Source organism: Bubalus bubalis, chromosome 23 (assembly GCF_019923935.1).
Source record: "Bubalus bubalis isolate 160015118507 breed Murrah chromosome 23, NDDB_SH_1, whole genome shotgun sequence".
NCBI lineage: Eukaryota > Metazoa > Chordata > Mammalia > Artiodactyla > Bovidae > Bubalus > Bubalus bubalis.
The window spans coordinates 47403334-47429631 of NC_059179.1; the positions used below are offsets into that span (position 1 = coordinate 47403334).

The 26298-nt window shown below is 49.3% G+C and overlaps 1 protein-coding gene and 1 long non-coding RNA gene across 6 annotated transcripts in view; one reads left to right on the forward strand and one right to left on the reverse strand.

Moving 5' to 3' along the window:
* Positions 1-26298, forward strand: part of PTPRE (protein tyrosine phosphatase receptor type E) — a 178591-nt gene that overhangs the window by 33102 nt on the left and 119191 nt on the right. Inside the window, exon 1 of one of the 5 annotated variants that reach the window (XM_044935065.2) lies at positions 15852-16123. The exons of 2 other annotated variants lie outside the window; for them this stretch is intronic. In XM_044935065.2, the coding sequence (XP_044791000.2) occupies positions 16031-16123 (93 nt within the window). In that variant the 5' untranslated portion in view covers positions 15852-16030. Of the gene's footprint in view, positions 1-15851; positions 16124-26298 lie in introns of those variants that run through there. 2 more of the 5 variants (XM_044935063.2, XM_025274190.3) reach the window with 2 other exon arrangements.
* Positions 1179-6239, reverse strand: LOC102397118. The gene is made up of 3 exons (XR_326168.4): positions 6102-6239; positions 4115-4285; positions 1179-2977 (listed from the first exon to the last, which is right to left on the reverse strand). It is a non-coding gene; the product is annotated as an uncharacterized LOC102397118 (long non-coding RNA).

Genomic DNA, 26298 nt, shown 5'->3' on the forward strand with positions numbered 1-26298 from the left:
TCCAGGTTGGTATGAGTTAGGATGTCCTGATATCAGACCTTTTGTGAAAAACTCGAGGAACCTGACGTGTGGGGCCTGCTACCCCAGACAGCTGCTTCCTTCTCCAAACAAAATTGTAAATGCCTTTCTGAACAAAAGCTATGAACTAATCCCCACTGTTCATTATCTTTAAATAGCACAACATTCCAGGGAAGTGCTTTTCCAGGTATCTCGACAAGTGAAACACTTGTTTGTGCTTCACGGTACAGCTTTTTCAGTAAAGTGACTTAGAACTTTTCCCTCCTATAAATGAAAGGGAACCCATCCTTCAACTGTAGGATTCTTCTGGGGATTTTTTTTTAATTCTTTCATCCTTCTCTTTTTTTTTGAACGTTCTAGTCTCCTATAGCAAAAGCAGGCAGGACATGATTAACTGTGGAAGATGACTCCAGTGTGCAGTTTTCCAAAAAGGAATCTCAAACTTTAGATCTAGTTATTCCAGAAAAAACAAAACCAGGAAGAAGCCCACCCACAGGATTGTTTGTGATTGCCAGGCATGCAGTGCACATTTTTTAAAATTATTTATTTTTAATTGGAAGATAATTGCTTTACAATGTTGCGTTGGCTTCTGCCTTACATCGACATGAATTACACATAGATATATGTATGTTTCCTCCCTCCTGACCCTGTCTCCCTCCTCCCACCCCATCCCACCCCTCTAGGTTGTTACAGAGCCCCAGTCTGAGCTCTCTACAGCAAATTCCCACTGGCTGTCTGTTTTGCATGTGGTAATGTATGTGTTTCCATGCTAGGCCCTCAGTTCATCCCATCCTCTCCTTCTCTGTCCACAATCTGTTCTCTGAGTCTGCGTCTCCACTGTGCAGCACATGTTTTGAAGGGTCCGTTCAGCCCAGGTCACTGTATCTCCTTGCAGGGGACTTGAAGGGCGGGCATCATGGCCCAGCACTCTCTGGGATTCTAGTCCAGGTGGGCAAGGCAGTTCAGATACGTGAGAAGTGGAAAGCAACCTCGGAGACTTTTCCACATGGGCAGGGTGGGGACAGTACCTGGAGGAGCAGAGGGACGAGATGGGCAGCAAAGTGGACCCATTTGGCTGTCATTTTGGGGGCTCTGAAGAGCTCCAGTACCACAGTCCTTTATGTCTCGGTGCAGAGAGAGGATGCAGGGAGAGGCAGTGATAGGTGAGAAGTGATTTATTAGAATAAAACACTCATGAGGCCTACAGGGGGGAAGGCAAGAAATGCCACACCCGAGAACTTAGTGGGCTCTGGTTTTATAATCAAAAGAAAAGTGGGGGGAGGCAGAAGAGCTTCTTTGTCTTTCTTGAGTAGACGTCATGCTCCCACCATCACCTCCTTCTCCAGGCTGAGCAGGGGGTTTTCTTGTCTCTGCGTGGTCAAGCGAGGTCCACAAATTGCTGTTTTTCATGTGTGCAGAGAGCGTGTCCTAGTGATCATTACCCTTCAGAGCTCACTGGGCAGCTTGTGGGTCTCTTGCCACCGTGGTTTTGTTGTGCTGGGGGCTTGTCTCATCCTTCTGCCTCCTGGTTCTGTTGCTGAGCAAGCCTGCTTGGTTTTGTGGTTAAGCAAAGCTGCTTTCTTGAGGAATCACTAATTTACAGGGGTCGCCCATATTTTTCCATCCACAGTCCCCTAGTGGGATTCACTATTTAATCACCTACTTAGTCCCTTTACTCTGTCCCTGTCAAAAGGAGAGGCAAGTGGGGACAGCCCACCCGTACTTCTGGTCCACTCCGCACATCCATTCCCGGAACATCTTTCTGAAAACTCTGCCCTGACTTGGGTACTTCCTTGATTAAACACCCTGGAGGCCCCTTGTCATTTTCATGCAAGGATCCTATCTTCTCAGCCCCAGGGTCAAGTTCCAACCAGGCCCCTCCTGACCTCTGACCACCCTGCCCCCAATCCCACCATCCTCTGCATGCTCTCTGGCTCACTCCATCCTCGTGAGCGGCCCCTGGCACTTAGAAGGGGCCCAGCACGAGCTTGGGAACCAACAGTGAAGGGCCTCCCCCAGGGGCCCATGCAGGGCAGGACATCGGCCAGGAGGAGGCAATGAGCTGGCATTTGTCTGCAGGAGCTCCAGGAACAGGGCTGGACCAGATGGGAAGGAGGGGCAGGGCTGGTGGAAGCAGGAGGCTCTGCAGTGTCCACAGGCATCAAGGTCAAGGTCAAGACCATTTAAAAGGCTAGACTTGCGCCAGGCTGCAGAAAGTGCACTGATTCTGGATGTCTCCAAATGTTAAAGTTGAGAACTTCAGATTAAACTTTCTTTCCAGCTAGAATCGCCTTCTTCCTTGCCCTGGGATTCCTGGACAGCCAGTGCTCATGAGAACAATTTCCGGCATGCCCATTCTGTCCCGTGCCCTGTCCCCTAGCCCCAGCTGAGGTCACAGGGCACAGGCCTTGCAGGCAGGTGTATTTGGGCACCAGGAGAGCAGGGCTGGGAAGAGCAGTACCTGCCCTGACCACAGGAGGCGTCCTGCTCAGGGTAAGCCTGGTGGGGTGGGGGCGGGGAACATCTGATTTTTCAAGATAAATGGCCATCTCCTTTGTGTATGTATATGATATAATTTAAAAATGCGGACAACTGAGTAGGATATTCTTTATACCAGGTGAGCTAAACAGGCTGTATCTCCTGGCTGCATGTGGTCTCTGGGCAGTCGCCTTCTCCTCCCATAACTGATTCATTCCTGGGTCATTTCTTTACCTCTGGAAATCCATCCCTCTGTCCTTTCCACAGTGCACCTCTGCCTCCTCCATCTCCCTAAGTCCCCACGGGCATCCTTGAAGGCTCTGTCTTTATATCCAGGCTCCTTTGACTCATGGACTCAGGCCCCGGGTTCCCTTACCAGCAGCCAGGTTATTTGAAGAGCGGGAAACAGGTAAGGCGAAAAGGCAGCCCAGCCTTCCCCCAGGCCAAGTTCAGAGCTGCTGCGAGGCTGTAGACTGTGTCCCTAGGAGGAGAAAAAAAAAGGCAAAGGAGACAAGCAAAATGTTGACACTTAGCTGCCACGCTGAGCATCTTCTTATAATATCTCACAGGGAGAAAGTAGGTCAGCATCATCCAGTGCAGCCTGGTTTTCCTGCATGTCAACAGTGTGCAGACACTCCGCTTGACCTGCCAGGGAGCCGGAGACCGCCCGGCTGGAAGTAATGAGAGGAGACCCTCACGTTCTAGGAAGGCATTTTAAGGAAAGAGAATCCAGGAGTCTTGTTCCCTCTGCTTGTGATCAGAGGCTGTAAAAACGATTAGGGCTGGAAGAGGACTGAGGAAACAAGGGAGTCATGGGGGTGGTGCTGGGTACTGGCCTGTCTGTAGGGAAATTTAATAAAAGAAAACTTTTTCATTCACTTGTATGATAGCCTTGATTTTGAAAATTGAATTAACTAACAGGCCCATGCCTTTTAAAGGTCAACTGAATCAAATTCAGTTTGACCCTTTGTCTTTAGATCTGAAAGCCAAGCCATGCAAAGAGTCCATCAACAGAAGAATGGATAAATGAAATGGGGTCTGTCCACGCGGTGGAGTATTATTCAGCCTTGAAAAGGGAATGCTGACACAGCTATAGTAATGGGTGAACCTTGAGGGCTTATTGAGATTAGCTGGACACAAAAGATGAACCCTGTGTGATTCCACTCAGGGGAGGTCCCTAGAATCATCAAAGTCACAGAGACAGAAAGCAGAGAAGATGTTCCCCGAGGCTGGAGGAGGAGGGGATGGGAAATGTTCAGTGGATGTGGGGTTTCCGTTTGGGAAGATGAAAAAGTTCTGGAGATGCTGGTGGTGAAGGTTGCCCTGTGAAGGGACTTAATGCCACTGAACTGTACACTCAAAAAGGCTTAAAATAGTAAATTTTATGTTTGGTCTATGTTGAAAGTGAAAGTCGCTCAGTCATGTCTCTTTGTGACCCCCATGGACCCTACAGTCCATGGAATTCTCCAGGCCAGAATACTGGAGTGGGTAGCCTTTCCCTTCTCCAGGGAATCTTCCCGACCCAGGGATCGAACCCAGGTCTCCTGCATTGCAGGCAGATTCTTTACCAACTGAGCCACAAGGGAAGCAGTCTCCACCACAATTTAAAAATTCCTACCAGCGCCAGAATCTGAGGACAGCATCTGGGAGACTCCAAACTCTTTATCACACAGACCAGGGTTCTTGAGAATTATTTTCTTCCTTCTTCAGTCTAGCAGAAACCTCAGTGATCTTTTTTCTCCGTTTTATCCGTCTCTTGTTGCTCGGCCAGGTACCACCACATCCTGTCCTAACAAAAGCAGTAAGATGCTTTAAACTTGATAAGAGGCCTTTTAAGGAAACTCTCTCTGCATTTGTGGTTCCAAGCAGAATGTGGTCCTGTCTGCATCAGCTTTGGATAAATGGATGTTCATCTCTAAAAATCAGGACCGTGTCAAAAGGCTCTCATTCTTCCCCTGGCCAATCTTGGCACGTCTGTGACGTCTGTGTGGAGGAACAGCGCCCAGCTGGTCCCCACCTAGCTGCTGTCTCCCACTGAACCCGGGATCCTCCCACAGGGGCCCCGGGATCCCTCCAGTTCTGGTTCCGATTCTGTTGACTCCTGGAGTTCCCTGCCCTGTGTCCTCCCACACTTGGAAGGAAGGGCGGGGAAGGAGGGGCGGGGCTTGGGAGCACCTCACTCAGAGTCTTTGTTGGGAGGGAGCACGGTGCAGGCCCCGCCCCACCCAGGCCAGGCTGCACCTGAGGACCCCTACCCCAACCCAGCCCCCCGGGAGTCTTGCTGCCTGGAGAGGTCTGGAGGTCTCCCAGCTGGAGAGGTGCCCCCGATCTCGTTTCTGAGACAGATGGAGCTTGGGAGGAGACTTGCACCACTTTATTCTGTGCTGTGGCTGGCACTTCCCACAGGGTTTTTTTTGTCCTCCTTTGACTCCGACAGAGCTGGGGAGGCCCTGCTCTTGGGCAGCTGGACAGGCGGACTGGGCTGGCAGTGGCCCTGCCCGGAGCTGGGCCTGGCCACTGGGGTGGGCAGTGCAGGCTGGGGTGGGGAAGGCACATAGAGGAGTCTGCCGCTCGGGCTGCAGACTTTGGGGAAGGAGGAGGAGGGGTCCCTGTCGGGTACCAGGGCTGGGGAGCCTGGTAAGGAGCCCTGGGGCTGTCCCAGCAAGTCGGGGGGTGGGGGGGGCTCAAGAGAAGACAAAGGGGTCCCTATCAGGGACACACATCAACCAGTGGACGGGGCGGAGGGAGGCCGCAGAGCAGGGCCCCACTGACGGCAGGGCTGAGATCCAAGTGCACAGAGGGTGCCCTGGGGATCTAGGAAAGCAGCCTGGGGATAAAGCAGGACTTAGGACTAAGAGGAAGACCTTAGCTGCTGTCGTCATAATGAGGGTGCCGTGAGGCCCAGGTGAGCAGCTCTGGGACACAGACGTTGATTGGATGGGTGGTTGGATGCAGGAGGGGGGAGAGGTGGGTGGATAGGTAGGTGTGTGAATTGGATGCAATTGTTGATGAAGCTGGAAAAGGAGCCAAGATCAGACCATGAAGGGCTTGTAAGGAGCCTGGGGACAGTGCGGAAAGCCACGTGCAGAGTTTAAGCAGGAGACCTCTGTGTCTGAGCGGCCCTTCTGGCTCAATGTAGGCAAGAGGCTGGTGGAAGCCAAGAGCAGTTGGAAGAGGAGCTGTGGGGAGAGGCCACGTGGGTGCCCTACAGTCAGCTTGAGGGACATGAGCATGCTGCCAGTGGGTCAGGTCCATGAATTAATTCAGGAAGCAGAGCTCTCAGGATGCAGTGTCTTAGTTAGATCACTAAGTTAGTTAGTCAGATGACTAGTTAGATGACTGGAGTAAGAGCGGGAGGCATCAGGACAGCCCCCAGTCGACTGGACAGCTCAGGGGGCAGCACCACCTTGCCCAGGGGCCGCAGGAGGCAGGGGGTCAGGTTGGGAAGACGGAGGGGTCGTCAGGAGGCTCACAGCGTCTGCAGGCGCAATGGCGTCCGTCTGGCGGCCAGCACCTCCTCTCCTGGGCCCTGAGGGCCCGCCCTGCCCTCGCTCACGTCCCTGCTTCCCCCAAGCTCAGCTCAGGGAATTTGAAGATGGACTCACCGGTTTCCCCCTTCGGCCTCTGAGCCGAGCCACCGCCGTGACACGGCCTCGGGGAGGTGGGTCAGGTGTCCCCAGGCCCGTCCCAGGGGCCGGGCCGGCGGGAGACGAGGGCCTGAGCGAGGCTTCCTCCCGGAGTCCCGACGGTGGGGGCCGGAGCCATTCTGTTTTCCTGTCGGTGACACGCTTCCTTCCCCGATGCGTCACCCGCTCCCTGTCTGCTCGCCCTGAGGCGGACGGACACGCAGGCGTGTGCTCTGTTTATCCGTCCCCATCCCTCCTGACCCTCGGCCTTCTGGTCCTGTGCTGTAGCTGAGGAGACGGTGGGGCGTCACCTCTGGGGGCCATTGGCCTTGGATCTGGGTGACCCCGTGAGCCTGAGGCGTCTCCGAGGGACTCTGAGAGGGGCCTGCTGTGCGGAGGCCGCGGCTTGAGGGAAGCCCCAGAGGGACGGGGATGGGTCAGGGTCAGGAGAAGGACTCCCCGTCCGTCCCGTGGGAAGGTGGGGGCTGACAGGCCAGGCACGTCAGGAGGCGGTGGGGCTCCTCCAGCCGCCTGGGTCAAGCTGATAATCCACTGCTGTGACAGAAGAAAGAGGGGCCTCCTTGTTCCTCATGGTGACTCCAGAAATACATTTGCTGCCCTCGGCGCTTCTGAGACCATCAGAGGTGACTCACAGGGTCCCTGCTGATCTTCCCAACAAAGTAGTTGAGCTGCACTCAGTGGGCTCCTCTTGTCAGAGTCCAGTTGGAAAGATTAGCCTGGACATGGGAAAGCAACCTAAATGTCCATGGACGGGTGAATGGATAAAGAAGGTGTGGCACATATATACAGTGGGATATTACTGAGTCATGAAAAAGAGTGAAATCATGCCATTTGCAGCAACATGGATGGACCGATAAATTATCATACTGAGTAAAGTCAGTCAGCGAAAGGTAAAGATAAAGATGGTGCCTCTCATATGTGCAATCTAAAAGAGATAGCACAAGTGAACTTACTCGTAAAACAGACTCACCGATACAGAAAACAAACTTATGGTTTCCAAAGCGGAAAGGATTAGGGGAGGGATAAATTAGAAGTTTGGGATCAGCAGACAGACCCAACTATACATAAGACAAATAAGCAACAAGTACCTATTTATGTATAACACAGAGAACTCTACACTCAATATTCTGTAATAATCTATATGGAAAAAGAACCTGAAAAAGTATCAATATATGTATACCTGTACCTGAATCACTTTGCTATATACCTGAAGCTAACACAATGTTATAAATGAGTTATGCTCCAATAAAATAAAAGGTACAAAGGAAAGATCTCAGTTATGCTCCAATAAAATAAAAGGTTACAAAGGAAAGATCTCATAAGCTCAGCGCATCCTGAGAAAACCCACATCAAACTTTAGTTCTTGAACTTCCCTTATCTTGCTTCAAAGGAATTTCAATTTTCTCTATTTACTGTCCCCAAAATGTGGTAACGTTGTTCAGTCGCCAAGTTGTGTCTGATTCTTTGCAACTCCTTGGACTACAGCACGCCAGGCTCCTCTGTCCTTCACTATCTCCCAGAGTTTGTCAGATTCCTGTGCAGTGAGTCAGTGATGCTATCTAACATTGTTGGTGCTTAATATTGGGAAAATTGTCCTCAGGACAAATTGTCGTGATGCGAATGAAATGCTGCTTCTAAAAGTTGCCATGTTTATATTGAAGGAAAAACACCTAGAATGTTTTGAAAGCCTCTGCTGCTGCTAAGTCAGTTCAGTTGTGTCCGACTCTGTGCGACCCCATAGACGGCAGCCCACCAGGCTTCCCCGTCCCTGGGATTCTCCAGGCAAGAACACTGGAGTGGGTTGCCATTTCCTTCTCCAATGCAGGAAAGTGACAAGTGAAAGTGAAGTCGCTCAGTCGTGTCCGACTCTTAGTGACCCCATGAACCACAGCCTACCAGGCTCCTCCATCCATGGGATTTTCCAGGCAAGAGTACTGGAGTGGGGTGCCATTGCCTTCTCCGTTGAAAGCCTCAAATGATTAAAAATAAATGTGTGCCAATTTAGCTTCAGTAACAAATTACTTAGGTATTTGGTGGGAGATTCTGCCACAAGGCCTAAACACAAAGCAAAAATTGCATTGAAACACATGGCGGGTGAGAGTGTGACGGCCACTCGTGCCATTGCAAAGGAGTATTGATCACCTCCTCAGTGGCCAGTCCTGCTCAAGGCTATAGGAAGAAAGAGATGAGAAGTCAGACTCTCTGCCTTCATTTCAGGGCCAAGTCCCTTGAATGGCAAGGAGATTAAACCAGTCAATCCTAAAGGAAATTAACCCTGAATATTCATTGGAAGGACTGGTGCTGAAGCTGAAGCTCCAATACTTTGGCCGCCTGGTGCGAAGAACTGACTCATTGGGAAAGACTCTCATGTTGGCGAAGATTGAGGACAGGAGGAGAAGGGGGTGACAGAGGATGAGATGGTTAGATAGCATCACTGACTCAATGGACATGAATTTGAGCAAACTCTGGGAGATGGTGATGGACAGGGGAACCTGGTGTGCTGCAGTCCATGGGATTGTAAAGAGAGGACACAACTGAGCGACTGAACAGCAACAACAAGTAGGAACAGGTGCACAAAGATGTTTCCTGTGGCAAAAGATACAAATTATTTTAAAAATGTGAAGGTCCGTCAATAGGGAAAGGTTGATAAAAGACTGTCTCCACGTCAGCATCATGGACCACTATGCCGCCCTTTGGAGGCATCTGTCAGATCTCTAGAGGCTGGCAGGGTTGGGGGGTCTGCAATGCTTCATAAGTGAGAAGAACAAAATACACAAATGCATCATTATCCCAAATCCTGCACCCATGAGCACTTGTCCTTCTATACTTGTGGGCAAGGACAAAGATATTCAGGCACACACTGCGGGTTATCACGTGTCTGTACTGGATCGCATGTGCTTTAAAATTTAGTATACAAACTAAAATGGCATTACCCTGGAACCAGGAGTTGGTAAAACATGGTTGGTGGTGGATTGCTGAAGCTCAGTGTTCTTGGAGTTCAGGGGAATGATGTGGCTGGGAAAGGTGGAGTCCTCAGGTTAGTGGGGACCTCATGATGAAGGGGTTCTCAGGCCAAGTGTTTAGGTTTTCTGCTGGGAAGGCATGGAGAGCTCTGGGGAAGAGCAAGCAGGTTAAGGAGGGCAGGCCTGGGCTCCAGAGACCAGCATAGAGCCTGAGCTGGGGCCACGCCCACCCCATGGCCTCTTGTTGTTGTTGTTGTTGTTTTTTAATAAACTTCATTTTTTAGAACAATTTCAGGGTCACAGCAAAACTGAGTGGAAAGTGAAGAGATGACTTATTTAGCCCTTGCCTCCACACGTTGTCCCCCACCAGAGTAGAACATGTGTTCAGTTCAGTTCAGTTACTCAGTTGTGTCCCACTCTTTGAGACCCCATGGACTGCAGCACACCAGGCCTCCCTATCCCTTACCAACTCCCGGAGTCCACCCAAACCAGTGTCCATTGAGTCGATGATGTCATCCAACCATCTTATCCTCTGTTGTCCCCATCTCCTCCTGCCTTCAATCTTTCCCAGCATCAGGGTCTTTTCAAATAAATCAGCTCTTCGAATCAGGTGGCCAAAGTATTGGAGTTTCAGCTGCAACATCAGTCCCTCCAATGAACACCCAGGACTGATCTCCTTTAGGATGGACTGGTTGGATCTCCTTGCAGTCCATGGGACTCCCAAGAGTCTTCTCCAACACCACAGTTCAAAAGCATCAATTCTTCAGCACTCAGCTTTCTTTATAGTCCAACTCTCACATCCGTACATGACCACTGGAAAAACCATAGCCTTGACTAGATGGACCTTTGTTGACAAAGTAATGTCTCTGCTTTTTAATATGCTGTCTAGGTTGGTCATAACTTTCCTTCCAAGGAGTAAGCGTCTTTTAATTTCATGGCTGCAATCACCATCTGCAGTGATTTTGGAGCCCAGAAAAATAAAGTCTGACACTGTTTCCACTGTTTTCCCATCTATTTGCCATGAAGTGATGGGACTGGATGCCATGATCTTAGTTTTCTGAATGTTGAGCTTTAAGCCAACTTTTTCACTCTCCTCTTTCACTTTCATCAAGAGGCTCTTTAGTAATATGCTGTCTAGGTTGGTCATAACTTTTCTTCCAAGGAGCAAGTGTCTCTTACTTTCATGGCTGTACATATGTTACAATCAGTGAACTTACGTTGACATGTTGTCATCCCAAGTCCATGTTTACATTAGGGTTTCCCCTGGATGTTATACTCTGTGGGTTTTGACAAATGCATATGGCATGTGTCCACAGTTACAGTGTCCTATATAACTGTTTCGTTGCCCTAAAAACCCTCTTGGCTCTGTCTCTTCATCCCTCCTTCTTTCCTAACCCCTGGCAACCCCTGATCTTTATTCACTGTCTCATCATTTTGCCTTTTCTAGAATGGCACATGGTTGGAATCACACCTACATGTAGCCATTTCATATTGGCCTCTTTCACTTACTGATGTGCATTTAAGATTCCTCCATGTTTTTTCCTGGCTTGACAGCTCACTTCTTTTTAACACCAAACAGTGTTTCACTGAATGGATCACAGTTTATTTATCCGTTCACCTATGGAAGGACATCTCAGTTGCTTTTAAGCTTTGGCAGTTGTGAGTAAACGTCTGTATGCAGGTTTCTGTGTGAACGTAAGTTTTCCATTCATTTGGGTAAATACCAAGAAGCATGAGTGCTGGATCACACGATAAAAGTCTGTTTATAGTTTTGTAAGAAAACGCCAAATTGTCTTTCGGAGTGGCTGTGCCGTTTTGCATTCCCAGCGGTGAATGAGCTTCTGCTCTTCGGGTCTTTGCCAGCCTTTGGTGCTGTCGGTGTTTGGGTTTTGGCCATTCCAGTAGGTATGTAGTAGAATCTCTTGTTTCTTTCATTTGTATTTCCTTGATGGCATATGTGTAGAAACTTTTTTTTTCATATGCTTGTCATCTGTATGTTTCTTCCCTGAGGCATCTGTTTGGCATTTTGCCCATTTTTTAATCAGGCTGTTTGTTTTCTTATTGTTGAGTTTTGAGGATTCTTTGTATATTCTTGAAAAGCCCTTTATCAGATATGGCTTTTGCAAATACTTTTCCCCATGTGTGGCTTGTCATCTCTTCTCTTAACATGGTCTTTCACAAAGCAGAAGTTTTTCACTTTAATGAAGTCCGGATTATTAGTTCCTCCTCTCATGTATCATGTCTCTGGTATTGCATCTGAAAAGTCACCGTCATATCTAAGATTGCCTAGACTTTCTCCTGTGTTATCTTCTAGAAGTTTCATAGTTTTAACTTTTACCAGATGGATCCATTTGAAATGACTTTTTGTGAAGGGAGTAAGCTCTGTGTCTGCATTCATTTCTTTGCTGGTGGATGTCCAGTGTTTCAAGCACCGTTTGTTGAGGATGGCTATCTTCACTCTGCGGCATCGCCTTTGTTCCTCTGTCAGAGATCAGCTGACTACAGTGATCAGGGTTTCTTTGTCGGCTCTCTGGTGTCTTCCATTTTTCTGTCCTTCTGCCAATATCACACTGTCTTGATTGCCATAGTTTTATGGTAAACCATAAAATCCAGGTAATGTCCGTCTTCTAGCTCTCTTCTCTTTTAGTATTGTGGGGCCTTTGCTTCTCTATATAAATGTAGTATAAGTTTGTCAATATCCACAAATAATATGCTGGTATCTCGATTGGGACTGCACTGAATCAATAGCTCAAGTTGGGAAGAACTAACATCTTCACAATATTATGTTTTCCTACCCATGAACATGAAATGTATATTTATTTAGTTATTCTCTTAGTTCATTCATTATAGTTTTGTAGTTTTCCTCACATACATTTTGAAATTTATCTTGTTCGATTTATACCTAAGTATTTCATTTTGGGGGCGTGCTGGTATAAATGGTATTGTGTTTTCAATTTCAAATTTCATTTGTTCATTGCCGGCATATGGAAGAGCAGTGACTTTTGCTCTTAGCTTTGTGTCTTGCAACTTTGCTGTAATTGCTTGCTAGTTCCAGGAGTTGCTTTTCCTCCTGCCAATTCTTTCAGACTTTTTCCATAAAGAATTACTGTCATCTGTGAGCAAAAAGTTTTTATTTCTTACTTACCATTGACTATACCTTTTATTTCCCTTTTTTTTTTTTTTTGTCCTATTGCATTAGCTAGGGCTTCCAGTATGATGTTGAGAAGGAGCGATGAGAGAGTACATGCTTGCCTTGTTCCTGTTTTTATGGGAAAACTTCAAGTTTCTCACCATCAAGTATCGCAAGCTGTAGGCTTTTTTAAGTAGCTGTTCTCTATTAAGTTAAGGACGTTCCCTTCTATTCTTAGTTTGCTGAGAGTTTTTATCATTTATGTGTGCTATGTTTTGTCGAATGGTTTTTCCATTTTTATTGATATGGTCATGGGATGTTTCTTTTTTAGACTATTAATGTGATGGATTACATTCATTGATTTTCAAATGTTGAACCAGCCTTACATACCTAGGATAAATCCTACCTAGTTGTGGTACACAATTTGTTTTACACATTGTTGGATTCTGTTTGTTGATATTTTGTTGAAGGTTTTGCGTCTATGTTCATGAGGGATATTTGTCTGTAGTTTTCTTTTCTTGTAATGTCTATGTCTGATTTTGATATTAGGGTAATGCAGGCTTCATAGAATGGGTTAGAAAGTATTTCCTTTGCTTCTTTCTAGAAGAGATTATAGACAGATGGTATAACATCATGTATTTCCTTAAATGTTTGGTATTAATATACCTGTCTGTGCCTGGTGCTTTCTGATGTTGGAGGTTATTAATTATTGCTTCAAATTTCTTTAAATAGGTACAGTTCTATTCAACTTGTCTTATTTCTTAATTTTTTTAAAAAAAGAAAAATCCAGGTGAATTGCAGATTAGGGCTTGAGGGAAGTGGAGAAGTACAAGGCATGTGCACCCGGCTCACTCATTCCTCACTCATTCACTGCTTATGTTCACGTTCATTCACTCCACAGTCACCCAATGAGCCAGTTTAACAGTGATGACCCGGCGTCAAGATGCCAGTGTCTGCATTTCTTGGGTCCTCCTGTGCTTTTTCTTGAATTCCTTACCTTTTTTTCTTTCTAAATTGTAAGTGCACATCTTCAATAATTTAGATTTAATTATTCTACACTTTGTAATAACCACTGAAATTAGCTTGATAGAAGGCAGTCTTCCTAAAGGCAAAGAAAAGGATCACCAGGCAAGTCAGAAGTATAAGTCCATTGTTGGGAACCAGCAGGCTGTTCAAATCGCTTTAAGCACGTTCTTCATGGTGATTTCCGACATGGCTGGAGCCAGATACACCGGGGGTGACCCTGGCTCAGCCACTTGCCAGCAGGGAGACCTAGGACGGTCTCCTCACCTCTCTAGTGTCTTGTCTTGTCTGCTCAGTCTTGTCTTGCTCAGTCAGTCTAATGTCCTGTCCACTCAGTCATTCAGTCATGTCTGACTGTTTGCAACCCCATGGACTGTAGCCTGCCAGGCTCCTCTGTCCATGGGATTCTCCTGGCAAGAATATTGGAGTGGATTGCAATTTCCTACTCCAGGGGATCTTCCTGACCCAGGGAGGGAACCCGAGTCTCTTATGTCTCCTGCATCGGCAGGCAGATTCTTTACCACTTGTGCCACCTTGGTGATGGTGTTGTTAGGTCATTAAGTCATGTCTGACTCTTTGTGACCAATGGACTGCAGCATGCCAGGCCTCCCTGTCCTTCACTGTCTCCTGGAGCTTGCTCAAACTCCTGTCCACTGAATCGGCAATGCCATCCAGCCATCTAACCCTCTGTCGTCCCCTTCTCCTCCTGCCCTCAATCTTCCCCAGCATCAGGGTCTTTTCCAATGAATCGGCTCTTGGGAAGCCGTTAATCCTCTCTTATTGCACTTGTGCATGTGTGCATGCTAAGTTGCTTCAGTCGTGTCTGACTCTGTGCGACCCCATGGACTGTAGCCCGCCAGGCTCCTCTGTGCATAGTATTCTCCAGGCAAGAATACCAGAGTGGGTTGCCATGCCCACCTCCAGGGGATCTTCCCAGTCTAGGGATCAAACCCATGTCTCTTAAGTCTACCTGCATAGATAGGTGGGCTCTTTACCACTAGTGCCACCTGGGAAGCCCTATCTCACTTGTGAAATGCAAATAATACCAACCGTGCAGGCCGCTTGTGAGGATAAATGGGACAGTGTTACAAAGTTCCTAGCACAAGGCTTGGCAGACCACTGGGGAAGCTCTTGTACTTCTGAAGTCATGTGAGTGGAGCTATGTTGGGATTCTCCCCAGAGCTGCAGCGGGTGCATAGCGCCTGTCCTCACGGAGAATACAGTTGCCAGGGAAGCTAGAATGGCATGCAGAGTGTTACTATAGCAGATGAAGGGTTCAAGGGAAGTGAATGCATGACAGAGCTGGTCAGAACGGAGACCCGCTTCCCCGGTCAGGCGTCCTGGCGTGCCCCGTGCCTGGTGGACTCAGGGTGCCTGGTCCTCAGTGGTCAGGTGGTGGCATCTGAAGTGTCCTTAGAAGGGCGAAGTGGGACGTCCACGGGAGAGTGGACCTCCCCCACCTGCAGCATCTACACTGGCCTCTGCATCGAGCAGACACAGAGTAAACGGGTGCTGAGCTGGATTTCAGAGAGACAGAGCAGTTCAAGAAGGACCATAGAGAGGAAAGTCTGTTCTGTTTCCTAAGCCAAGACTTCTTCACTGTTGTTCAGTCACTAAGTCGTGTCTGACTCTTCGCGACCCCATGGGCTGCAGCACGCCAGCCTTCCCTGTCCTTCCCTGTCTCCCAGAGTTTGCTCAGACTCATGTCCATGGAGTCAGTGATATCATCTTCTGCTGGTCTTGGGCCCTAGGATGACATCTCTGCTGTGACTTAGGCCTCTCAGGATCCCTTCTTGCTCATCTGCATCCAGCTCCAGTCTCCCTGGGGTCTGGTCTCATCTGGTCTCCTCTGACCTTGAGCTCCTGGGGACACACACACACACACACCCCTTTTCACCACGTAGCTGTGTCCCTGGAGCCAGGAGTAGACCTGAGTCCTGTTTGGACCCCTAACTGACTCCTTGTGAATCTGCCATCACCCAGGCCTTGCTGGAATTTATGAACCCCCAAATGTGAGGCTTTTTCTTACCCGGAAGCAGGTGGTCCCCACCGCCTCCCGTTGGCTGTGAGCACTCATTCACACGATGCCAGAGACTCCCCGGTCCAGGCCGAGCCCCGGGTCTCAGGCAGCCTTTGCTCCTCCCCACGTGTCCCGCATGCATATGGCCTTCTCTGGGGCATATAAGTGCTCGTTTTCAAGCTCCCACAAATGAAAACGATTAGACATTCAGCAAGATATCCCAGCTGCAGCCTAATTATTTCATACCGTGAGCGGTGACAGCCTCCTCTTTTGGGAGCTGGGTTAGCAGGAGGGGAGCGAGAACAGTATGGGCTTGTTGGGGAGCCGTCCGCAAGGCGCCGGTGGTAGAGAATTGAAATGCTTCCTTAGAGCCCTCTCTTCAGGGCCGGGGTGCGGGGAGGTGGTGTTTGGAAGGGGGTCTTGGTAAAGGCCAATGGCAGTCTTGGCACTTCCCTGCGGGAAGACGCCACCTCTTTTTCTGCCCAGGACTGGGGACAGTGCGACAGGACACTGAACCAGCAGAGATGGGGCTCCCCCAGGAGCCTGCGGGAGGTGGGGCCGGGCACCTGAGAGTGAACAGAGGGGGCGCCCGGGGTGGAGGCATCTTCACTATGGTGGACTCCCCTTCATCAGGAGGCTGCCCTTTGCAGCCGTGGGACTGCCCCCACCAGCTTCATCCCTTCCTCACTACCACGTATGTCATTGTGTGTTAACATCATCATTCGTCCCTCTCCACACACAGACACACGTGATGGTGAACTGCACTGAGCAGGGCCGGGACCCTCTTGCTCCCACGCTGTCCCCGGGCAGGGCAGGTCGATCGTTGAGTGCAGGTACTTGGCAGGTGAGTGTGGAATGAATGAATGGATGAGTGAAAGAAAGCAGGAAACACACCCTGCATGCTGCCTGGCATACAGTGACCACCCAGGAGATACTCGCACTGGGGGCTGGGAGAGAGACCCGAACTTTCCTTCATGTACTCCTGGGTTGTTTTAATTTCATTGGACAATAAGCCTTCATCATCTTCCTTTCCTTTAAGTTTAGGGTAATGACAGGGAAGCGCAGCAAACAACCTATCCGTCCTCCTCGCCCGGCCCCAGGGGTCAAGGGAAGTCTGGCCACTCAGGGCACAAGGCTCTGGCCCTCACCAGGGGAGGGATGCCCCAGGTACCACCCGTGCCCGCAGGAAGGTGGAGCCTGGTCCCGGGTTCTTTCTCAGAACTCTCAGGGAGCCAAGAGGCCAGCCAGGGAGCCTGGGCCCAAGGGTCAGTTGGCTCGGCCCTGCTCACCCGACAGTGAGTCCAGGCCCGAGCGGGTCCCCACCCCCCGCAGCTGCTCTGCCCCAGGGAACAGAGGCTACTCTGATGTGGAGGGCAGGGGCGGTGCCCTGATGTGCAGCGCGTGCAGGGCTGGGGACCAGCCAGGCCTGCAGACGCCCCTCCAGGTTCTCCCAGGCACCGCCACGGCTTCTGCCCTGTCAGCTCACTGTTGGGATGAGATCCCTGCATCTTTAATCAGCCGCAGTCAAATGACAGTTCAGTGTTTATGGGGTAGTTATAGTTCAGAGCACGGCACTGGGTGCCCTGGAGCAGACGCAGCAGGCGGTCTCTGGGATCCCCGCCCATCCCCCGCACCCAGGAGGGTATGTGCTCGGGGTTGGGACCCTGCCCATTCTACAGGAGAAGGAGGAATGAACCTCATCCCAAGAAGCCCTCTGACAGCTCATGCCACTGGCCCTGAGAGACTGATGATACTTGCTATCAAGAAGGTTGATTTTTTTTTCCTACAGTCTGCTCTCTGGGTCAAGCCTCTGGGATAGCCTATCCTAGACCACTTTAATAAATAGGTCCAGACAGAGAGAGTTCTTGGCTAGTGTTTCGCTTCCCTGGCTGATTAGGATGGGTGACACTTTCATCACTGTGATCAGTGCCACAGATGAGGGCTTTATCTTCTTGGCCTCAAAAGGACGTCAAAGCTTTACCTGGAGAGTCTCCACACCCTCTCCCATTCTCCCATTGGTGTGTTCCAGGGCAATGCCCAAGCTCTCTAGGATCTCAAGCATTTACCATTGAAAATGAGGCAAGGGGTATTTGTGAAAAAGCAATCATTTGGTTTAAGGTCATTTCAAGGCAAGCGTACTGTTCATGGGGTTCTCATGGCAAGAACCCTGGAGTGGTTTGCCATTCTCTTCTCCAAGTTGGCCACCTGATGCAAAGAGCTGACTCATTGAAAAAGACCCTGATGCTAGGAAAGATTGAAGGCCAAAGGAGAAGGGGGTGGCAGAGGATGAGATGGTTGGATGGCATCACCAACTCAATGGACATGAGTTTGAGCAAACTCCAGGAGACAGTGAAGGACAGGGAAGCCTGGCGTGCTGCAGTCCATGGGGTCACAGCAACAAGATAAACGTGGAGATGAGTCAGAGATGGTTTGGAAAAGTTGTTAACCAGTCTGATAACTCGTAACATCTGTGGGGAGCCAGAGAATGTTTTAGAGCAAGGTCACGGTGTGGTCAGCTCTGCACCTTAGAAGACAGCAGATGGGCAAGAGGAGATGAGGCTTGTGAGAGTGTTTGGGACTCTATTACAGGAGTCCATTAATCACACAGACAGACGTGTGTTAAATGTGAAGTGCATACCAGGGCTTGTGTTGAGAGCTGGGAGAGTGAATTGGAAATGGTGATGCCTCTGATCAAATCCGGACACAAGCAGCCAGAGCTGAACTGAGTGAGACCACAGTGCAGATTGGATCGCTTTCAGCATCCTCGTGGGCAGGGGGTGAGGCTGAGGATGCCCTGAGGGGTCGGGAGAGTGGCCCATGGCAGTGGTTCTCACTGCGGAGGTTCTCACTGCGGGGGATTTTGCATCCTCCCCTGCCATCATTTGCTGGAGAAGCGTTTGATTGTCCTGACAGGGAAGGTGGGGGGAGGGACGTTGCTGGCATTTAGTGGGTAGGGGGCAGGGACACTACCAAACATCCGGTGACTCCAGGACAGAGACCCTAGGACACAGGGTCGTCTGATCCAAGATGTCATCTTGCCAAAGCGGAGAACCCACAGGCTAAGGTAGTGGCCAGGTGGACAGGAGGGATGTGCCATCCGCAGGAGCCAGGGCTGGGATCTTTGTGCTGCCTAGTCAGGGCACCTGCATATTCCTCTGTGGAAGTAGAAACGTGGGTCCAGAGACCTCGACTGGGCAGGTGTGGGCCGAGAAAGCTTGGCTGAGGCTGGAGGAGGCGCGCACTGGAGGAAGGGGGTCCGTGGCAGACAGCTGCTGAGATGGCAGTTAGGCCCCACCCTGCCCCAGGCATGTAGAAATGTAGATAACCCAGATACCCGGGTCCGTCTCCTACCCCCGAAGGGCTGTGACCAGCAGATGCAGCCAAGGCCGGAGGTGTGGGCCCTTTCTCCACATGCTGGTTGCATGAGCTGTCTGGAATGCTCTCTCCCACCACCCTCCCATCTAATTAACTTCCATGCCTCCTTTCAGCTCTCAGCCAGAGTCGCTTCCTACAGGAAGGCTTCGCTGACTACTAGTCTGGGTCAGGTTGTTTGCTGATGTAAACTCATGATTCCTGTCTGTCTTCCCTACCCTGTGAGCTGCCTGAGAGCCAGGGGTGCCTCTGTGTGGGCCCATCGATTCTGTGTTGGCATCTTCAGTTGTTGTTGCTCAGTCGCTCAGTCGTGCCCAACTCTTTGTGACCCCATGGACTGCAGCAGGCCAGGCTCCCCTGTCCCTCACTATCTCCCGGAGTTTATTCAAACTCATGGCCATTGAGTTGGTGATGCCATCCAGCCATCTCATCCTCTGTTGCTCCCTTGTCCTCCTGCCTTCAATCTTTCCCAACATCAGGGTCTTTTCCAATGAGTCAGCTCTTCGCATCAGGTGGCAAAGTATTGGAGCTTCAGCTTCAGCATCAGTCCTTCCAATGAATATTCAGGACTGATCTCCTTTAGGATGGACTGGTTGGATCTCCTTGCAGTCCAAGGGACTCTCAAGAGTCTCCTCCAGCACCACAGTTGGAAAGCATTAGTTCTTTGGTGCTCAGCCTTCTTTTTGGTCCAACTCTCACACATGTACATGACTGCTGGAGAAACCACAGCTTTGGCTATATGGACCGTTGCTGGCAAAGAGCCCAGCATGTAGAAAAGGTTTCATACGTGAGTGCACTTTGTCTTTGATAACTAAGGAAGGGTCTTCTTTGCGTCACTTGTATGACAAAGTGGAGCTGACAAGTCCAAAGTGAGCGAGGGAAGCATTTCCAATCCTGGAGAGGTCTCCTCCCTTCTCTCCTAGAGGAGCAGTGTGTGCCTGTGTGTGTCTGTGTGGGTGTGTCTGTGCATGTTTGTGTCTGTGTGTCTGTATATGTGTGTGTCTGTGTGTGGGGAGGTCTGTGTATGTGTGTGACTGTGTATGTGTGTGTCTCTGTGTGTGACTCTGTGTGTATCTGTGTATGTGTATGTGTGTCTGTGTGTATCTGTATGTGTGTGTATGTGCATGTCTGTGTGTTTGTGTGTGTCTGCGTGTGTCGGTGTGTGTGTGGGTCTGTGTATGTTTGTGTCTGTGTGTCTATTTATGTGTGTATGTGTGGGTTTGTGTGTATGTGTGGGGAAGGATCTGTGTATGTGTGTAACTGTGTGTCTGTGTGCATCTGTGTTTGTGTGTGTGTGTGTGTCTCTGTGTGTGCATGTAAGACTGAGTGTGTGTAGAAGCTGCTGGGCTGAGGTGCTCTCCAGCCGTCTGAGACCACAGTGCATGCTCACCTTCTGGGAAAGCCTGGCTCCTGGGCCCTGGCTTTTCTGCAAGAGGAAGGAAGGGGCATCTGCTCCCAGCCGAGGGTCTGTGACCCCCATGCCCAAGCTGCCTTGCCATCTGTGACGAGATGGAAAGGTGGTTTCTCCCTCTTGGAGGAGAAACCAGTTCCCCTACCTTTCATCTCTCTTACTGCTCATCCTTTGGTTCAGGGGATCAGTCTTCTTTTCTTAAAGCAAGCATCAGGGTTAGTACCGGGCCCAGGTTTTAAGCCTTCCTTCTTGTGTTGTCCAACCTCTTTCCTGTCCAGACCACTCCTTGCAAAGCTAATTGCATTTGAAGTTGAACCCAGCGTAATAGCAGTTCATTGCCTACTCCTGGCTGCCAGGGTATCCTTTGTCTTTATTAAATTTAAACTTTTAAGAATCTATTTTCATAGATGGTAAGTCTAGCCACCTATAAGGATTAGCAAAGTTCTTCATTCCATTTTTTCAGCCCGAGTCTAACAGTAAACAGTTCTCAATTTTAAGGGAAAGATTTACATTTTTGTTCCTAAACCCAAGTGCCTCAGCAACCAATCTCATATTCCCAAGGGTGTTCGCGTTACAGGGCTGTCCATCCTGTGAAGACGCAGGTTGGTAACATTTGAGAGTGTTATTTTGAGGACTGCAGACTCTGGGTAAGTAATGATTTAAAAAACAAACCCCAAAGGCACTGTCCTAATGAATGCCATCAAGAATTTCATTTTCAAGAAGCACTCGTGGTCAGATGTTTGATTTTCAGAACCCCGGGCTCAGCAGCACTCTTGTAGATGTTGGCATTTTTCAGAAAGGTTCTCTGGCAGGAAGCTGTGATCTGGGTGAGGGACAGGGTCCAGCCAGCCGGCCTTCCGTGTATTCTCCCACTGAAACGCCCTGGAAGCATTTGGGCTTTAAATGACTCTTTTCCCAAATCTCAAAACCCTATGAAGATTCTAGACTCTACTTGTGAAATTCCGTCCAAGGTGGATTTCCTTAATAAGTATGTCACTACAATAAGTGAGTTTTACTTCCGAAGAAGCTTCTTCAATTTGAACTTCCATAATGATATTTTTATAATCATCAAATGGCAGGAAATAGATGCTGGCTCCCTTAATTTTATCATTCTAAATGTCACAGGAATGGCAAGGATCTTGAAAAGACAAAAGAAGTGCTTCAATTAGTAATTCCCATGGTAACTAATAGAGGTTGATCTTTTTTTTTCCCCTTTCTGTGGCTATTTTAAGTACTTAAATTGATTTGCATCCCTGTGGAAACGTGGAAAAAAAAAGCATGGATTGAGTTCGTCCAGTCCGCTGGGAGTTTTTCTGTTATAAACCACCTCCTTTCCTCTCTTCCCCAGGTATTTGCGGTAGAAGGTAAGAGACAGACCCCGATCAAAAATGTTTCCATTTCCTTACATTAGGAAGAAGCCATGATTTCTTTTCTTTTGCTCTTTGTAAATGTAAACACATAACCAGTCTCCTTTTGTGTTCCTCTTACAGTTCATATTAAAACACAAGTATCCATGTATTTTAGTGGCCAGACATCAGATGAAAAAACTAGCATAATTTGAGCTGAGCAGGGGAGCTCTTCATAGGATACAGTGAGGGTCTGAGCCCAGAAACCTTATCTCTGTCTGGTTCCCGCTGTTCAGACCTTGGCCAGCTCAGGGTCAGGACTGTGTTTGACCTTGCTCATGGGCTGTGAACCACAGCCCTGATCACTGAGGTCTCCTCTGTGTCTCACTGGCTCCTTTGCCTGCACTGCCCTCCTCCTGACCTTAGTTCCCCAGCCCCCAGATGCCTCTGATGGTCGCTGGCCTCCACGCTGGTCCCCACTCTGCATGCAGTACCAGCTCCCACATTCACGGAACAGGGCAATGAGCAGGCTCGCCGGACCTTCACACGGCATCCAGCCACTTGAGGATGTGGACGGGCTATCATCCTCATTTTAACACGAGGAGTGGAGCTCAGGAGGTCAGGCGCTGCCTCCTGGCCAGCAGGGTTCACTGTCTCTGGCCAGCATCTGCTCCCCTCTGAACTCACGTTCTAAGTGAACGCACTGTAATGAACCTTCTAGTTCATGCGAAGGGGTATGCGTGGTTCTGTTTTAAAGTGGGTCAGGCAACTGAAGGGGAGGGAGGTCTAGGGGAGATGTCTTGGGTATAATGCATCAACAGACATGACATTCGAAGCACACACAGAGGGAGACTTTCAGGAGAAGGTTGTGGTCCTGGTAATGATAAAGAGTCTATATTTATTGAGCTCACAGCCTACGCCGGACCCCAAATACAGAGGGTTCAATACAAATGTTCCCTGGCACATCCCACGTTCCCACCCAGTGACCAGCCACTCAGTTTGCCAGGGAGTGAGGGGTTTTCCACTAGTCATGTATGGCTGTGAGAGTTGGACTATAAAGAAAGCTGAGTGCCAAAGAATTGATGCTTTTGAACTGTGGTATTGGAGAAGACTCTTGAGAGTCCCTTGGACTGCAGGGAGATCCAACCAGTCCATCCTCAAGGAAATCAGTCCTGAATATTCATTGGAAGGACTGATCCTGAAGTTGAAACTCCAATACTTTGGCCACCTGATGCAAAGAGCTGACTCATCAGAAAAGACCCTGATGCTGGGAAAGATTGAGGGCAGGAGGAGAAGGGGATGACAGAGGATGAGGTGGTTGGATGGCATCACTGACACGATGGCCATGAGTCTGAGTAAGCTCCGGGAGTTGGTGATGGACAGGGAAGCCTGGCATGCTGCAGTCCATGGGGTCACAAAGAGTCAGACATGACTGAGTGACTGAACTGGACTGAGGGGTTTACAGGCCCCTAGGATTTTCAGTGTGGGCTTCTCAGGTTGTTCTAATGGTAAAGAATCTGCCTGCATTGCAGGAAACATAAGAGACATGGGTTCAATCCCTGGGTCAAGAAGATCTCCTACAGAAGGAAATGGCAATCCACTCCAGCAGTCTTGTCTGAGAAATCCCATGGACTGAGGAACCTGGTGGGCTACAGTCCTTGGGGTTGCAAAAAGTCAGACAAGATTGAGCAACTAAGCATGCAGGATTTTGAATGTAGAACCAGAAAGTCCCAGGCAAAGCTGGGCTAGTCGGTCCCCCCACCCACCTCCCCAGGACAAAGGGAACTCCCCTCATTTTGGAAATGGAAACCCCACAGCTCAGAAAGGGGAGGTTAGCTGTCCTGGCTCCTCCCCTGGCAAGAGGAGGCATCCGAATCCAGGTGCTTTGACCAGAGCACCCAGTCAGCCCCTAAGAGGCAATCTCTCCCACCACTGAGGGGTCAAGGTCAAGGTCAAGATCAACATCATAAAGATTTGCATTCAAGATGGAGATTCCTGTCCCTACAAGTGAACTTACTTACCAAAGACTAAGAAAACAAACTTGCGGTTGCTGGGGAGAAGGCATAGTCAGGGAGTTTGGGAAGGTCGTGTACACACCGCACTGCTATATTAAAATGGATTACTGTAGAGCACATGGGATTCTGCTCAGTCGTATGTGGCGGCCTGGACAGGAGGGGAGTTTGGAGGAGAATGGACATGTGTGCTTATGGCTGAGTCCCTTCACTGTTCACCTGCAGCTATTACACGTTGTTAATGGGCTGTACCCCGATGCAAAATAAAAAGTTTAAAGTTAGAAAAAAAGTTAAAACAAGGTAAAAACAGATGCAATAAAAATCAAAAAGTCATTTCAAATAAAGAGCTGGCTTAAAACTAAACATTAAAAAAACTAAGATCATGGCATCTGGTCCCATCACTTCATGGCAAATAGAAGGGGGAAAAGTGGAAGGAGTGACAGATTTCCTCTCCGTGGGCTCTAAGATCACTGCTGATGGTGACTACAGCCATGAAATCAGAAGATGTTTGCTTCTTGGCAAGAAAGCGATGACAAACCTAGACAGCGTGTTGAAAAGCAGAGATATTACTCTGCCAACAAAGGTCCATACAGTCAAGGCTATGGTCTTGCCAGTGATCACATAAGACTGTGAGAGCTGGACCATGAAGAAGGCAGAAAGCCAAAGAATTGATGCCTGCACACTGTGGTGCTGGAGAAGACTCTTGAGAGTCCCTTGGACGTCAAGGAGATCAAACCAGTCAATCTTGAGGGTAATCAACCCTGAATATTTGTTGGAGGGACTGATGCTGAAGCTGAAACTCCAGTATTTTGGTTATCTGATGCAAAGAGTGACTCATTGGAGAAGTCCCTGATGCTGGGAAAGATTGAGGTCAGAAGGAGAAGAGGACATCAGAGGATGAGATGGCTGGATGGCATCACTGATGCAAGGGACGTGAGCTTGGGCAAACTCTGGGAGATGGTGAGGCACAGGGAGGCCTGGCGTGCTACAGTGCATGGGGCTGCAAAGAGTCAGACACGACTGGGAGACTGAACAACCCCAGTGCAAAATAAAAAGGTTAAGGTTAGAAAGAAATAAAAACAAAGTAAACACAAATACAGTAAGAATCAAAAGTCATTTCAAATAAAGTTCATGACTAAAGGTAAATAAGCTTGCTCTCTAAGAAATCAGGCTTCTGATGTCAAACAAGCGAACGCCTGGGGCACAGTCAGGCCAGGGGTCCTGTGCCCTTCGAGGCTTTAAGTCTCTCAGTGCTGAGGGTCATCTGTCCCCCTGTTGAGTGAGGAGCAGATAGAGTGAGAACGTTTTTCAGTTGACCGTATTTGCAAATTGATGTTTTGAGCCACACTTGTTAATTGATTTGTTTGTTTATACAGGGCGAAAAGTAATACTAGCAGTGATCTGAAATAGCAGATCAAATTAAATCATACCTACAGAACTGAACACACAAGTCGGGAGGAATGCACGGAACCTTGGATTTTCACAGAATGAGCCCCTGGGTAACCAGCCTGGCCAGAGGACAGGATAGGCCCTGCCCCCACACAAGCCTCCTGCTGCTTTTTCCCGCTTCTTCCCCACCTCACCTTTCAGGGAAACCCCTCTCCCCTCTTCTGCTCCTCACCTTCGTTCAATCTGCTTTTGAACTTTATATAACGGAATCAGAGAGCGTGTGCCACCTTTTCCCCCGTGTTTTATGAGCACCCACGATGCGCGAGGCATGGTGCAGATTTTCAGTGAATCTCTGCGGCCTGGCTTCAACTGCATCCCAGTTGGTCCTTACGGGTGCTGGTGTCCCTGTGTAGGTCATGGAGTCGTTGTCTTAGTGGCCGGTTCTCACCGGATGACCAGCTGACACGCTGTGTGTGTTCAGGGAAGGCATCACCGCTATGGGAATCAACCCTTTACCGTTCAGCATAACTATAAATCCAGCAGAGTGCTTTGGGTTCTGTGTTGCTGGGAAATCTCCAGGACGCTGAAGTCATCTGTGCTCTGGGCTGGAGAAGGCCAGTGGGGATGATGGAGAGTGGCAGCCGCCAGTGAGAGATGGAGGGGGAAGCGGAGGGGCGTTGTCTTACGGGGCCGCCACCCAGGGCCTGACGTCCATCGAAGGCCCAGATGTCTGGACGAATCCTGCCTAGCCCGGGGTCTACCCAATAAAGCGCTCACTCATCCTGGCCACCTCGAGGCTGCCTCTGAGGACCAGGGAGGGAACTGTGAGTCAGAGCCTGGGGCCGGAAGCACCCATCATTCCCATCCTGGGGATGGAGTTACCATAGTGACGTCTTGATAACCTGTGCTATTTATCGCTGAGAAGTTTCCGGGACGCCAGAGGGACAAGAGGCTGCACGGTGTCAGGGTGGTTCATGATTTGGGCGGGTTTGGGTCTGGTGAGTCTGCCTCTTTAACTCCACTGTTCTACTCTGTGAGCTGAAATAATAACCAGGCGATTGCGAGCGTTCAATTAAAAATATTTGGTTGGAAGCGCCCTGTACAAGTAAGGCATTCCACAAATGCCAGCTCCCTTTCCCTGGAGATAAGACGTGATTGTAATTGTGCCTTAAATCCAGTCCTAAGCTTCCTGGCTGACATGGCAAAAAATGAAAACACAATGGCTTGTATTGTTCCAGTACGATTAAAAGAACGTCCTAGTTTTTCAGGAAACATCAACACTTTCCTGGTGCTGGGTTCTGTGAGGACTTTATTTTGAAAGCCTGAGTCATTCAGTTGATGGCGCTTGCAATAGTGATTTCCCCTGCCCACCCCCCACCCCCCTCCCCCCCGCTCCCAGAAGGTGGAGAAATCCCTTTCCTATCTCTGCAGCATGGATTAATCCCTTAACTTAAAAAATACAGACCTGAGGATGTCATACTGAACTAAG